The sequence below is a fragment of the Caretta caretta genome, chromosome 5, assembly GCF_965140235.1.
Source record: "Caretta caretta isolate rCarCar2 chromosome 5, rCarCar1.hap1, whole genome shotgun sequence".
Lineage (NCBI taxonomy): Eukaryota > Metazoa > Chordata > Testudines > Cheloniidae > Caretta > Caretta caretta.
In genome coordinates, this window is record NC_134210.1 from 51,648,262 (window position 1) to 51,664,195 (window position 15,934).

The 15,934-nt window shown below is 37.0% G+C and overlaps 1 protein-coding gene across 3 annotated transcripts in view; it reads left to right on the forward strand.

Annotated features, from left to right (window-relative positions):
- ZFYVE16 (zinc finger FYVE-type containing 16) overlaps nucleotides 1-15,934 on the forward strand; it is a 61,433-nt gene that overhangs the window by 41,520 nt on the left and 3,979 nt on the right. For all 3 annotated transcript variants that reach the window (XM_048851863.2, XM_048851865.2, XM_075128548.1), the window contains exons 7-17: nucleotides 1,656-2,037; nucleotides 5,066-5,188; nucleotides 6,927-7,082; nucleotides 7,943-8,167; nucleotides 9,232-9,314; nucleotides 10,643-10,747; nucleotides 11,876-12,023; nucleotides 13,115-13,195; nucleotides 13,839-14,001; nucleotides 15,020-15,122; nucleotides 15,746-15,910. In XM_048851863.2, the coding sequence (XP_048707820.2) occupies nucleotides 1,656-2,037; nucleotides 5,066-5,188; nucleotides 6,927-7,082; nucleotides 7,943-8,167; nucleotides 9,232-9,314; nucleotides 10,643-10,747; nucleotides 11,876-12,023; nucleotides 13,115-13,195; nucleotides 13,839-14,001; nucleotides 15,020-15,122; nucleotides 15,746-15,910 (1,734 nt within the window). The remainder of the gene's footprint in view (nucleotides 1-1,655; nucleotides 2,038-5,065; nucleotides 5,189-6,926; nucleotides 7,083-7,942; nucleotides 8,168-9,231; nucleotides 9,315-10,642; nucleotides 10,748-11,875; nucleotides 12,024-13,114; nucleotides 13,196-13,838; nucleotides 14,002-15,019; nucleotides 15,123-15,745; nucleotides 15,911-15,934) is intronic.

Here is a 15,934-nt window from a genome sequence, read left to right on the forward strand (position 1 = left end):
TATCCACCCTGCTTTCTGGAAAGACGTTGGGTAGCTGTTCAGTTTTTATGTTGAAGTTGTACACGAAACCCCATTTAAACAGAAACCATGTGGATAAGAGTATGTGCAGTGTACTGTGTCTCCACTGAAACTTTAAAATTATGTAGTTAAATGTTATGTAGAAAATGTTATGACTCCAGTTCTTCTGCATAGCATTAAGGTAATTGGTTTTGGCTATGAGTATTTCTATCTTAAAGTTCTGAAGTCTGTCTTTATTAACATGTTAACAGTAAAAGTTCCCATTTTATTTTTTCTTTTAAATGATCAGATAAAAAATTGCTTCTGTCTTTAAAAACTAACCTAGTTCTGCCAGGAGTTGCTTAATGCCCTGGTGCACCATGTCAGAATTGAAAATAATCTGTCTTTTTTCAATGTTCAAACTGAATAGAAAGGTGAGGGTGTTTTTTTTGGAGGTAGGGGTGGTTGTATTTTGTATGGTGCTGGCATAGGGAGGAAGACAGTCTCTTGATTGTTCCTGCTGGGAGTGGGAAAGTCTAGCACCTTTCTCTCCCTTCCTGCCCTGCCTTATCATACCAACGCTTTTTTTCTTTTTAATTAAAAAGATGTTTTTATTACTTGCATTGAAGTTGTTGTGTCCCATTGAGCCAACTGTTTTACAAAGATGTGGTCTTTTCCAAAGATCTTATAGTTCAAGAAAGCAAGAGAGCAGGAGAGATGGCGGGAGAGGGATACAACTTATTGTATAAATTTGCAAATTTAAAATGTAGGGAAGCCAGTTATCCTCATCTGCTCACAAAAAAACAAGCCCTTAAAAAACTGAACACCAAAAAATTATTTTCTATGTGCGCATTCCTGGTACCCGTGCTTAAAACAAATGGCACTTCTGTCACAACCCAGTGCACACTGAGAAACTGTCAATTCCAGGAGAGCTGCATCAATGAAATGGAAAAAGAAGGGAGGAGGGAATGCCTGGGCTGATGGTGTGGGATTTTGGTTTTCCTTTAGTCATATGGGAAAAACTGAGATCCTTTTTGTGCTGCTTTGTATTGCCACACCCTGTCAGCTTTACATAATTCACTGAGGGGTCAACATAGATGTGACACTTAGAGTAGGAGTGAGCATTACTATTAAATGCTGGAGTAAGCTGCTATTAGTAAATCATGTGAAGATAACTGTCTGCAGATACTTCAGGTCCAAATTATGGCAAATTACAGTATTCAAGAGCCTTGCAAAATAAAGTCATACTGGTAACTCTGCCCAGTTGTTCACGGTCTACGTGGCTAGTAATGTAATCCTTGATTGTGTTGTGTCTACTGACTGTGTCATACTCTAAAATAGTAGATGCTCCATTTTTAGGTATGAATTACTATAGAACAGGTAAATATCAGACTAAATATTATACTAATTATTTTAGACTCGGACATATTTACCTGTTCCGTAACAGACCAATATGTATTAAAGATGCAAAAGTATTGTAATTTTCAGAGATGTGGCTTGCTTTCTGTTTTAGGAAAATATCCCCTAAAATGGTCTATGACTGTATATTCTCTTTGCTGGCTGCTTTTACATTTGAAACACTAATACAGGAGAATACTAGTGTTGTTCAGGGACAGTGAATAACAAATCTAATCAACAGTCTATTTTGTTTCTCATAGGTTGCAAGTCCGGCAGATGACATCTGTGTAACTGATACAAAACCAAAGGATGAAACTCCAGTTTCTGCAGGAACTGAGAAATTCCATTGTTCCTTACATGTTGCTCCAGATGATGATCAGTTGCCCACTGCAGTGCAAACTGAGATGTTGCATAGTCTTGACTCTCTAATTCCAGCTGCTGATGGATTACCTTTTATTACAAAAGTTGAGAAGTCTCCTAGCCTTGGAACAGTGAACCAAACTAATGATGATTCACCTGTTAGTCCTTCAGACTACAGAGTGCTATGTGGTATTGAAAACTGTGTTAGCAAAGAGTTTAGCCTTATTCCTGATGATGATGGACTGCCACCTCTCTTACTTGCAACTGGAGAAAAAGGAAAAGGTAAAATTTTGGACTGGGGAATACTAATATTTACTGGAAGTAAGCTTTGTAAAATTATATGAACCTTTGTGTATCCACTGTGACATTGCAGAAGCCAAATTAACATTGTTTTGAAATGCACATTATTTTGGATCCAGCTTGGTATCTGAACTTGCACTTATATGAACTTGTATGTTATGAAAAAAAACATGAGCATAACCACAACGGTATCCATTAGTATTTGAGCCCAAGTATGTTTGCATGTGAAGTATACTACTGCAAATAAGCTGCAGACCACATGTGGTGTTGAGGAGTTTTAGTACTATTTAGCAAGAACTCTTCCACTCTCAGTTGAACTCTAGTCTCATTATGCAGGTTCCTTTATTTGGCACACAGCAAAGTTACCCTGATATGATGGGACTCAAGCATAGGGAGTGGGTATAGGGTATACCATGCATCCAAAGTTACACAGCAGACCTCTTCCTTTATATAATATAATTATTTACACATTACATTTACATTACATATTTTTGGATTGGACCAAGCCAATCCCTGTATAGCATGCATGGTTCATGCATGACAGGCTTCAGAGTAACAGCCATGTTAGTCTGTGTCAAGGTTCCTCCCCCAGTCTGAACTCTAGGGTACAGATGTGGGGACCTGCATGAAAAACCTCCTAAGCTTATCTTTACCAGCTTAGGTCAAAACTTCCCCAAGGTACAAAATAATCCACCCATCGTCCTTGGATTGGCCGCTACCACCACCAAACTAATCCTGGTTACTGGGGAAGAGCTGTTTGGACGCGTCTTTCCCCCCAAAATACTTCCCAAAACCTTGCACCCCACTTCCTGGACAAGGTTTGGTAAAAAGCCTCACCAATTTGCCTAGGTGACTACAGACCCAGACCCTTGGATCTTAAGAACAATGAATAATCCTCCCAACACTTGCACCCCCCCCCCTTTCCTGGGAAATGTTGGATAAAAAACCTCACCAATTTGCATAGGTGACCACAGACCCAAACCCTTGGATCTGAGAACAATGAAAAAGCATTCAGTTTTCTTACAAGAAGACTTTTAATAAAAATAGAAGTAAATAGAAATAAAGAAATCCCCCCTGTAAAATCAGGATGGTAGATATCTTACAGGGTAATTAGATTCAAAAACATAGAGAACCCCTCTAGGCAAAACCTTAAGTTACAAAAAAGATACACAGACAGAATTAGTTATTCTATTCAGCACAATTCTTTTCTCAGCCATTTAAAGAAATCATAATCTAACACATGCCTAGCTAGATTACTTACTAAAAGTTCTAAGACTCCATTCCTGGTCTATCCCCGGCAGAAAACAGTATATAGACAGACACACAGACCCTTTGTTTCTCTCCCTCCTCCCAGCTTTTGAAAGTATCTTGTCTCCTCATTGGTCATTTTGGTCAGGTGCCAGCGAGGTTACGTTTAGCTTCTTAACCCTTTACAGGTGAGAGGAGCTTTCCCCTGGCCAGGAGGGATTTCAAAGGGGTTTACCCTTCCCTTTATATTTATGACGGTCTGTATTCACAAAAAGAAAAGGTGTACTTGTGGCACCTTAGAGACTAACCAATTTATTTGAGCATAAGCTTTCGTGAGCTACAGCTCACTTCATCGGATGCATACTGTGGAAACTGCAGAAGACATTATATACACAGAGACCATGAAACAATACCTCCTCCCACCTCACTCTCCTGCTGGTAATAGCTTATCTAAAGTGATCACTCTCCTTACAATGTGTATGATAATCAAGTTGGGCCATTTCCAGCACAAATCCAAGTTTTCTTACCCCCCCCCCCCCCACACACACACAAACCCACTAAGCTATTAGCAGCAGGAGAGGGGTGGGAGGAGGTATTTTTTTCATGCTTTGTGTGTATATAAAAAGATCTTCTACACTTCCCACAGTATGCATCCGATGAAGTGAGCTGTAGCTCACGAAAGCTTATGCTCAAATAAATTGGTTAGTCTCTAAGGTTCATGCATGACTTACTCTATCTCACCTTATGTTCCAGGCTTATCTTATCCATTGTTATCTTGTCCATAAATGGTTTCCTGGATGTTGCCCCTTATCTTAGCTAGTACAGACATTCTGTTTCCAGACTGCTGATCCATTTACCTCTCTAATCCTATCTCCCAAGAAATGAGGCTTCACCCATGTTTAATCACTCATGTCAAGCCAGGCCTACATTTAGCAAGCTAATTGTGGCCCTGAAGCTCCTGGCAAGATACCAATATGTTTCATAGATTCATAGATATTAAGGTCAGAAGGGACCATTATGATCATCTAGTCTGACCTCTTGCACAAGGCAGGCCACAGAATCTTACCCACCCACTCCTGCGATAAACCTCTGACCTATGTCTGAGCTATTGAAGTCCTCAGATCATGGTTTAAAGACTTCAAGGAGCAGGAGCAGAGAATCCTCCAGCAAGTGACCTGTGCCCCATGTTACAGAGGAAGGCAAAAAAACTCCAGGGCCTCTTCCAATCTGCCCTGAAGGAAAATTCCTTATCCTCCCTAAATATGGTGATCAGCTGAACCCTGAGCATATGGGCAAGATTCACCAGTCAGATATCCAGGAAAGAATTCTCTGTAGTAACTCAGATCCCACCCCATCTAACATCCCATCACAGGCCATTGGGCCTATTTACCATGAATATTTAAATTTCAGTTCATTGCCAAAATCATGTTATCCCATCATACCATCTCCTCCATAAACTTATTGAGTTTAATCTTAATGTTCCTGGGTGCTGTATGTTATACGTGACTTCAGAACATACTGCTGTCTTTGCTTATGTGATATGGTCTAGTCATCTTTAAACAAAAGTGATGTCGCTATTCATTGGCTGCTGTATGTCTGCCTTAGGTTCAAGAGAATGTGTTTTTAGCAGTTTACTTAAGTAGAAAGATGGAAGTGTCAAGTACCATATTTCATACATTGTAGTTTGTAATGTGTTTTATAGATAGAGAAGAAATGGATATTGGGTGGTATATGGAATTAATCCAGATGTTATCTTATTTAGATCCTCTGGTGGAAGAACACCCATCTCATCAGCAGGTCACCTTGCTTCTTGCAGAAGGAGGCCCTAATCCATTAACATTTATCCTAAATGCAAACCTCCTTGTGAATGTCAAGTTAGTATCTTGTAAGTAGGTAATGTACACTGTTTCCCTTTATTTACATATGTTCCATGGTTCATTATGTTTGAAATATGTAAACTCTTAATTCACTAATCTTGGTGGCTGAGCAGATAAAATTAAAACATTTTCACACTTGAGATATATGCTGCCTTATTTTATCCAATCTGTAAATTTAAGGTTTTTCAAGTAATTTTTTCAGTGTGCTTTAAAGCAACTTTTAACCCCTTTTGTAATTTATTTATGTGCCTACCTTGGTTGTAGGACAAGTGCAGGGCTGTATTCACCATAATATCTTTCATTAGGAAGGAATAAGAATACTCTTATAAGAATGTTTTCCCAGAAGTGCGTGCTGCATTTTTGATGCATGCTGTACACAGATTTCATGCTTTATTTGTGTAAGGTGCTGTCTAATAGGGATTCTTTTATCTGTAGGTTTGAATATAAAGCTCTGGAGACCCTGCTGTGTAAACAATCAAAGAATACTTCTGTTCATTTTACAGCAACTTCAGATATCTGTTTAAAAGATTTGGGAGTTGTGATGGATAGTCAGCTGAACATGAGCTTCTAGTGTGGTGCTGTGGCCAAAAGAGCTAATGTGAACCTGGGCGTCTTGAATAGGAGTGGAGAGGTTATTTTACATCTGTATTTGGAGCTGGTGTAACTGTTGCTGGAATACTGCTCAGTTCCAGTGTCCACAATTCAAGAACGATGATAACTTGGAGAGGGATCAGAGAAGAGCCACAAGAATGATTAAGGGATTAGAAAGCATGCTTTCCAGTGACTCTTGAGGAGCTCCATATATTTAGCTTAACAAAGAGAAAGTTCAGGGGTGACTTAAAATACAGTCCATAAATACCTATGTACAGAACAAATTTTTAATAATATGGGCTTTCCAGTCTAGCATAAGAAGATATAACATGATCCAACGGCTGGAAGTTGAAGCTAGACAAATTCAGACTGGAAGTAAGGCAATTTTTAACAGTAAGGGTAATAAACCATTGGAACAACTTACCAAGGGTTGTGGTGGATTCTTTATCACTGACTATTTTTAAATCCAGATTGGATGTTTTTCTAAAAGAGATGCTCTAGGAATTATTTTGGGGAAGTTCTATGGCCTGTGTTACACAGGAGGTCAGACTAGATGATCACAATGGTCCCTTCTGGCCTTTGTTATTAAAATGACTGAGTTCTTGATGCCTTTTCATTAGTCACTTAAACAGACATAAGTGTGGCACCTGCATGTGCTGCAAACATGCAACATACTTGTTTATGCAAGAGGATATGATAAATGAAGGAGTATTACTTGTTTCGCTCAAAGATACAAGCCTGTGCCTGGGGTTCCATAGTAAAGTTTGCCTTTGCAATTAAAACTTTCTTTAATCAGCACCTTGATTCAGTTAGGTCGTTCAGAACCTGTATCCTGTCAGATTTTTCTTGATGCCCATTAATGAACTGTCTTCTCCAGTGTTTCTCATTTATGGTGTTTCCCCCTGGGTCTCCAGACAATGTGGCCTGAGAAGAGTGTCCCTATGAGAGTTAGTCTCTCTCCTGTGCAGTGGGTTATCCAGTGCTTTCTGAAATTTCAGTTTTAAAAAGAAAAACATTGTAGACAGCAATATTGCAGTGGTAGGAGTAAAGGGACAGAGGACCACAGATTATTAATTCCAATTTCTGGTATCTTTGATTCCAAGACTGAGTATCATGTAGATGAATTCAAAAAAATTTTTTTTTCTTATCACTAAGATTCTTCAGAAAAGTGCTGGTACTTCTCAACAAATGGATTACATGGCTTGGGTCAGGCAGAAATTATCATTATGTTGCTATGTTTGCCAAATGAAGATGCTGTTCCTAAAGAAATCTTCACATTGTTTGTTGACATATATAAGGATGCAGTGAAAGGTATGGAGTTTTAACTTGTAGCTTTAAGATTAGTGTCTTATTGTTGACTTTAACACAAACCAGGAAATAAATGGTGTTGCATTCTTAGAGGGTTCCTACTAATTTTGTTTGAAAGTTCTCAGTGCTCATAACTCTTTCCTCAGATTCTGTCAAATTGATGCAGGGGATTTTGTTGAGGAATGCGTCCTTTTTTTCGTATTAGTTCTCCTATAAACTGCCTCATTGCATTTTTGTCTTCACCTCCTTTTTTTTACTCTAATACTTTGGTATGATGGGTCATAGGTGTAAATCCTTTGAGCCCTGGTTCTAGAAGACAAGTGCTATACTGAATAGAGTTAAGCACCCGCTTAAATGTTTTCCTGTATTAGAGCTTAATTTGCAAAAGTTAACTAATTGTATGTAAATAGACTTGCCCAACAGAATTTTTGTTAAGTGTTAATTGTTTTGTAAATTAGTTTTATTAAAAAGATCTGTCTGAGTTGAAAGAAGTGTTTTGAAACTGGGTTCTATTGACTTTATAGTGATAGAATAAAATGCAATACCATGTCAAAAGCACCAAAAGTCTGAGACAATATTTTTAGCACATTTGGCTTCTAAAAACGGCAATTTTTTAATGTGCACGTACTTCAATAATGAACTGTACAAAACTATAAAGGTCTGTATCCTGTTATCCTGAAAAGCTGCAATATGCACTCTGTTACTTTAAAAATGCACAAGGGAGATAGTGTTCACATAGTAATGGGTGGATTTCTTCCACGTACCAACATGTATAAGAATGCATATTTAACATGTTTGGTTTTTATGGTGAAGATTTTAACTCTCCCTCTCCCTCTCTCCCCCCTCTCTTTCTCTCTCTCCAGGAAAATACATAGGAAACTTGGAAAATTTTACCTTTACTGAAAGCTTCCTTGGTAGCAAGGATCATGGAGGATTCCTGTTTGTTGCACCAACTTTTCAAAAACTTGACAATCTCCTGTTACCAAATAATCCTTTCCTTTGTGGCATTCTCATTCAAAAACTGGAAATACCATGGGCAAAGGTTTTTCCAATTCGCTTAATGTTGGGATTGGGAGCAGAATACGGGGGTGAGTTTTAACACGAAGTATGCATGTTATGGCCCAATCCTGTAAAGAGGTATGCACATGTTTAACTTTATGCACTGTGAATGCTGTTGCCTTCAAAAATTAAATACAAGTGTGATTCTTCAAAGGCTTGGGCCTTAAATTTGTACTTTGTACATCAAACCTGTTTGTTTTTAAAAAAAAAAAAAAAACTTTGTAAACACTGTGGTTCAAATTCTGTGCTGCTGGACACCTCTTGAAACACTATCAACTTAGTCTGGGTAGATGTGTGTAAATGGTAGGATTTGACCATAAAATATTGATTCTTCAAATTTTGTTTCAGGAGAAACATAAACTTTGCTAAACCAGCCTATGACACGGAATCTGAGTGTGCTGACAAAAGAGCTTAGATTGTGGATATGTACAATAGTATATTGAATCCTTTTTGAATGATCAGATTTAATATTTGTGAAGTGTTTTGAAAACAGAGCTTTATGATCTTATTAATGTAAACCTAATAGTAGTGGCTAATACATTATGGATTAAATTCCTCAGCTCCATATCAGTCATTAGTAATCAAGTTTCTCCATAAGGGGAAAAAAATTTCCGTGTCAATTATTCCATGAAAATATGGCTTCTGGATGTTCAAAATGGGGTAGAAGGAGCCAAGTACACAAATCCCACTGATAATTAGTTGGGCATTTAATTGCTCTCAAACGTGTGGAAACTTATTGACCACCTTTCTCACAGTCTAAGTGGGGAATTGAATTCACTCCAGTTTACAGTCTGGCTGTTGCCACCGCAATGCAATTCTTCTGTGGCACTCTTCCTGCTTTTAGGGGCTGCTGTTCTTTCGCATTAGCTATGCAGGCATCTTGTGCTGCTGAATCAGAGTAAGCACAGACATGGTCTGTTTTCTGATGCTATTTCCCTGCAATGAATGCTGAAGTCTGTCATTTTACATAAGGTAAAGAATGAAAGGCTGCATTTGATTTTTTTTTTTTTTTTTTTAAAAGTCACATTTTAATTGTGTTAGATTATTTTGTTTGATCTTTATGTGTAACAGTGTTCTTTTCTTCCTCTGAAAGCCTACCCAACTCCTGTAACAAGCATCAGATACCGAAAGCCTCTCTTTGGGGAGATAGGACACACAATTATGAATTTACTTGTTGTGAGTAAACAGTGTTTTACATAATTTTCCTTACCCTCCTAATTATACTTCAGATGAGTGTGAAGTTACCCTCACAATTTTGAAGTTGAACTATTTGTCTTTTAGCGAAAAATGTTGTAACGGTTTAATTTAGATGTGAAGTGAACATTAGACTTCAGTCTATTCACACAATGAAATGCTCTATTAGAATAGTATTAAGTTGTGCCTTTCAGATTAGTTATTGATATTGAAATATACTAATATAACTTCAGCTTATTCATTTAAAATAACTAGTTAATATTAATCAGCTTTTTCCAGTTAGAAAGCTTTAGGCAATGATCTGGTGACTGGCTCTGCTGACATCTAGGAGACTTGGGTTTGTAAGTGATCATAAAATTTTGCTCTTCAGGCTGTTGCAGCAGTAATGTCACATGATCCAAATTTAATTGCTTGCTACAGCATGCTGCCTTGATATATGATTTATTGCAAACAGCTCACCTGCACATTTTTAGAGAAATGTAAACAAGCTGGAGACTACAAACTACTTAAGAGTATGAGCATTCTCTAGTAAGGCAAGGTCATACTTGGTCTTGATCATAATTAAATCTTTTGTCCTCTGTAACAACACCTAACACTGGACTTTTATCCATTATGACTTTTTATCCATTTTATCCAAACTAGATCTTGCAGGGTTAAAACTATTTAGAGTGCATGCCCAGAAGGGACAACAACTTTTTCAGTTGAATGGTGATAACTATTGCTGGCAAGATTTTTGGGTAGACCGTAATCTCTGTAGTTCAGGTGGTTGCTGGTTTGACCCTCTCTTTAACATAACCAAATTGGTTCAATTTGAAGCATGTTAAATTTCAGTTTCTTGGCCCAAGGTAGAATTTTTCTGGAAAGCTGAAATAAGAACAAGTGTTTTGGGCAAAGTTCCCTTTTTAGTTTAGTTTAGTGTTTTGGGCAAAGTTCCCTTTGCTACCCCTTTTTTGGTTTGTTATAAATACTAGCTTTGTTTTAATCTGTTGGTTTTGACACAATCTGGAGCCACTGACTATCATGTTGAGATAATTAGATTACTTACTTTCTGTTACACTGCTCAATTAGACCATAGTTCCTATCCGGCAAGTCACTTAGCATGTTTCCCTCTCTGTAAAATCGAAATAAGAAGAATGCTTGCCTCTCAAGAGTGCCCTGAGGACAAAAAAATGTTGTTAGAATTATGAAGTACTTTATTTAAACAGTGTTAAAAGACATAAAAAATCTTTTTTTAGAAATGATGGTATGTCAGTGGTTAAAACTTTATGCTGCTTAAACTGTCAGTTAATAAAGTATTTTGTTTGTTACAGGACCTTAGAAATTATCAATATACCTTGCATACCATAGATAATTTATTTATCCATATGGAAATGGGTAAAAGCTGCATTAAAATCCCTCTGAGGAGATATGATGAAGTGAGTATAATTTTGTAGATCATACTAACTTATTCAGGAAATCTAATCCTTCCATTCTCCTCCTGTAATACCTCTGAAATCTTAAAGATGAGACGTTGACAAGAACACTGTGGGCCAATTTGAGTAGAAGCTGGAAAATGCAAGACACTGTATTACAGGGTGTTGTCTTTTCCAAATCTGAGAGGCCTATAATTGCTTTTGTTCACTATTCAGTGGACTAATTTTTCATTTCTTAAACTTGAATGTCTAATAAAAAAAAACACCAAACACCTTTTCCCTACGGACTGACTCCCTGCTTTGGTGCTAATAAGTGAGCGATATTGCCTCGGTCATGCTGGGATGTTAAGCAGGAAGATTGGTGATTAGTATAGGTGCTAATTGGTAATAGAAATGAGGAGGGAAAAGATTTCACTGAAATTTCTTCCAAGGATGTTTAGGCCTTCAGCTTCTTCTACTGTGAAGTTTGTTCTAGTTTTAAAAGGTGGCTTTACAAAAGTGTAAAATTTTTTTTATATATATATCAAAACAGTACACAGATTTTTTTTTTTTTTGCTAAAAGTTACTTCAAATCAGTTTTTGCAGATTTCAGTCTTCTCAGAATTCATACTGTTTTTTCACATTTACAGTAGATCTGCTTGGAACTATGATAGAGCAAGAGTTTTATTTGTTTCTGTTTTTAGGGACCCTATTAGGCTGTGAAGCTTTAGGATCCTTCCAGGTTCTGCAAACTGTGTTGTCCTATAAATCAAAAATGAAGGTCTCTTGGGAGATGCTTAATATTTGGTAGTATACTTGGTCAGGGGGTACTCACTCAGATTGACTTTTCCCAGTCAGTAGAACTTTGAAGTTGTGGTCACAAGTTCATAGAAATTTACCCCAATAAGCTATTGCAAGTTCCATAAAAAAATCAGTTCCAAAAAAGAGATTTTAAAATGTAAATTATACTTCATCTTTTTATAGAGAAAGCTAATGCTCGCATATAGAGACAGTTATTTTCATAATACAGCATTTTACCTGAAAAATGCTACTTAGTTGTTACACAACCAGAGTCCACAGAGAATTCAACAAAACAGAGCAAGATTTTGTTGCAGAAATGTCAGTTTCTAAATGAACATTTTGTATTTGCAGGTAATGAAAGTAATACATTCTTCTAATGAGCATGTTATTAGCATTGGAGCCAGTTTTAGCACTGAAGCAGATTCTCACTTAGTTTGTGTACAGAGTGATGGAGTCTATCAGACACAAGCAAACAGTGCTACTGGCCACCCTAGGAGAGGTAAGTGGTTTATTATGTTTTTTGTGTTCTATCAAACCTCTGAAACTGGTGTGTGCACTCTAATGTTGTAGGTGATTACAAGGAACAAAAGGTGTATATTCCTGTAGTTTGTGTGGGCAGATGATCCGCTATAATACCGAATGCCTTAACTACAATATGAAGCAACTAAAGAATAATAAAAGCGTAGATGACATCTATGTATGACATTCAGTGGTTAGAAAAATACTTCAATTACATAAAGCATTGTTTGACAACCTCCACTTAACATTCCATTTACACTAAATTATTCAAATTTCACTCCAACTTTTGACCTGTTACTTGTCCCTTTTCCGAAGCTTTTTGTATATGTATTAATTCAGCTTACATTTTGAAGGGGTGCTGTTGAATAGCTTCTGGTCCATTACTTTGACACTCTTAAAATTGCTATAAATTGTGGAATATCGTTCAGATTCTGGATGGCTACATATCTTTTACATCTGTCTAGTTACATCCTAGACTAGAGACTAATGAGAGGAATTAACAGTAGTTAAATTCTTGTTTGTATAGTGCTTTGAAAACAATCGGTGCCTAGCAAGCTCTCACAAGTAGTCTGTAGTGACAAGGGGAAGATTTAATTGTGAAGTAAATGGGTTTTTACAGGTTTTAGTGCCATTTAAAAATGGATTAATTATTTTACTTAATAGAATGTTCCAGAAATTAAAACCTAATTTTAGAGATAACTTCATTTATAAGCAAGAAACAAATTTTAGGTACTACATATTTTCTATTCTTTCACAGTTTTCTTCTTTGGTTTCTGTGCCTATATGACTGCCAGCATCCTGTTGGGATGCTGCATATCTTCCTAAAACTTAAAAAGTTAGCAAAATCAATACATTTTTCTAGTCTGATTTCAAGGAGTGAATTCTCTTGATGCTAACAAGAGCCACATCAGCACATCTTCCTATAACTGAGTAACTTTTATGCGCACTTTCAGTCTAGCATAATATTTAGCACTTGATGTATAGTGCTTTACACTTTCAAAATGACTGTAAACTCACTAAGTATAAAGATGGACAATATGAAGTACCTGATGTATTCACTTTTGTGTTTAGTTACAGGTGCAAGTTTTGTAGTGTTCAATGGAGCCCTAAAAACATCTTCAGGATTTCTTGCTAAATCAAGTATAGTTGAAGGTATGAATCGCATCTTAAATGATTCCTTATTAAGAGGCAAAGAATTGGTGTTGGAACACGACCCTGCATAATACTGATGCGATTAAGAGTCTGTCCCATTGTAAACCTAAGCTTTTTCTTTAAGGTTTGTAACGTGAAAAAAAAAAAGTGTGCATAAATTATTATATGTAAATTCACAGTTTGGGACATACTTCGTTTGAGGACACTTTTATGATGTGGCTTTTTTGGACCTCTTGATTTAATGCCTGTCATTTTGTAAAGAATTTCAAAATGAGAAGCTTATAGGAGGATTTAATTCATTTGTTTCCTGTATGCTTAAGTTTTTACCTCTACTTTTGTGTGACATTTTGTGGCTCATTAAGTTGTTAAAGCTTCATGAAATAAACTTTGACCAGATGGAACATCAGCTCCATTAGTCTACCTTTTTGTTCACCAAAAAAGCTTTGAAAATTGAACTAACAATTTTTCATACCGCATTTCACATTGTGATGAGGAAAAAAGTCAATATTCTACTCCCAGGCTAGTGAAATTGCATTTCTTAAACAATTCAAGAAGATAAATTGACCAGCCAAGGTTCTATGAAAGTACTCTTCCCTTTTTGTTCTCTAAAGGAAAGTGAGAACTTTTACTGTTTCTCTTTTAGATGGACTAATGGTACAAATAACTCCAGAGACGATGGAAGGTTTACGTCAAGCTTTAAGGGACAAGAAGGACTTTAAAATTACATGTGGCAAATTGGATGCAGAAGAATTAAAAGAATACGTAGATATTTGCTGGGTAGAGAGTGAAGAAAAAGTAAACCAAGGGTATGAATATTTGTTAATAAAACTGTGTGTGTGGTTGTTGGAATTTTCTCTTCTCTTCCCACCTCTCTTGAAATGAAGGGTGGATATTTAAAGAATGGAAAATATAGTATTGTAATTAAAACTAATATCTTGCTATTTAAAGCTGACAAGGAAATAGTAGTGAAAGCTGCCTGTGCGCCTCTAGATATCACTATGAGAATAACTTAAGACTGTAATGGTCTTCTGAGATTTTAATAACTGCCTGGTTTGGGAGTGGTGGGAAGAGGGTCTTCTTTATGGTGTTGCCTGTTTTTAGCCACAGTCCATCTGTCTGATGAGGACTGGTTGGCTCCCTTCAGAGTTCAACAATGTCATTCATTAGATAGAGGGGGCTACTCAGTGAGGGCTGCAAGATTTCCGTCCCCACCCCTGTGGCTGTGAACGTCAAGGCACTATCACTCCTATAACATATGAGTTGGTTTAAGACCATGGTTTTCAACCTCTTTTCATTTGCAGATTCCTCCAAAATTTCAAATGGACGTGTGGACCCCTTTGGAAATCCTAGACCTGTGTGTCTGTGGACCATGGGTTGAAAACCATTGGTTTATGAGTTTCATTTTAGGTGGCTTAGAGAATCTGTTGTTATAGTTAGGGCCCTACCAGTTTCATGGCTGTGAAAAACATGTCACGGACTGTGAAATAAGCCCTTCCCCGTGAAATCCGATGTCCCCTTGTTCCTAGGAGTGCCCCAGTAAAGGGGGCTCCTAATTCCGGCTGGGCAGAGGAGGGTCAGGACTTATCCATCTTCTGCACAGCTGCTCGGAGGGCATGGTGGGTTGAATCAGACCCACCTCCACCTCCGGAGGAAGCTCATGCAGCTGCAAGAAGCTCTGCAGTTGCTGCCTTCAGAGTCCAGAGTAATATTTTACCCTTTGGAGTTTGATTTAACTTAAAGCAATGGGTTTTTAAGTTGAACAGTTTATTTTTAGATGAAAGAATGCTCTGGTTCAGTTTTAATTTATTCTACACTTATTTTCAGAGTTGTAAGCCCAGTAGATGGAAAGTCAATGGAAGGAATTCAAAGTGAAAGAATACTACAGGGAGATTTTGACACTGAGGAAAAACTTATGAAGTGTACCGAAGTAAGTAAATGAATACCAATAAATAGTTTGTTTATATGTTAAAATATCAGATTTATTTATACCAATTGCTATTCTAAATAGCATTAATAATGCTGATGAAGGGAAGGTGCTACCACAGAAACTAGTTCACTTTTCTATGTTCACTGTGTTCTTGCAGTTCTCTCTGACTTTCATATCAAATGTCTGGATAGGAGCGATTTTATTTTTTAAATAGGGGTGATATATTTTCCTTTTTTAAAACTTTTGATGCAATTATGAAACTTCTAATCCAGTTATTCTTATGGTTACTTGTTAATTCACTGAGTGTTTTAATTGTGAGGATAATTTCCAACAGTACCAACACAGTATTTGCTGTTCGGGGACTTCTTGTCTCTTCCTAATTTTGGAAAGCACCTAGCACATTTAGGCACTATCATATATAATAAAAATGGATAATTATATCAGAACTGCTTTGCTACTGATAAACTACCCAATTCCAAAGTTGAAAGTCTTTTGCCAATAAACAAGTATCGGTAATTTTACTGCATCTTAAACAGTGATACTGTACCTTGAGCCATTTTGACAACTTTGAAATTCTTACCAAAAAAGCCACTAATCATGTCGTGTCCTTACTATACTTTCAGGTGTTCTATATCCTAAAGGACCATGAGCTATCCAGCGCAACACCCCATCAGTTTGCAAAAGAGATTGCTGTAGCTTGCAGTGCTGCTCTTTGCCCACATCTCAAAACGCTGAAAAATAATGGAATGAATAAGATAGGTCTCAGAGTCTCTATTGATACCGATATGGTAATTTTTGTTAATTTCAGATAT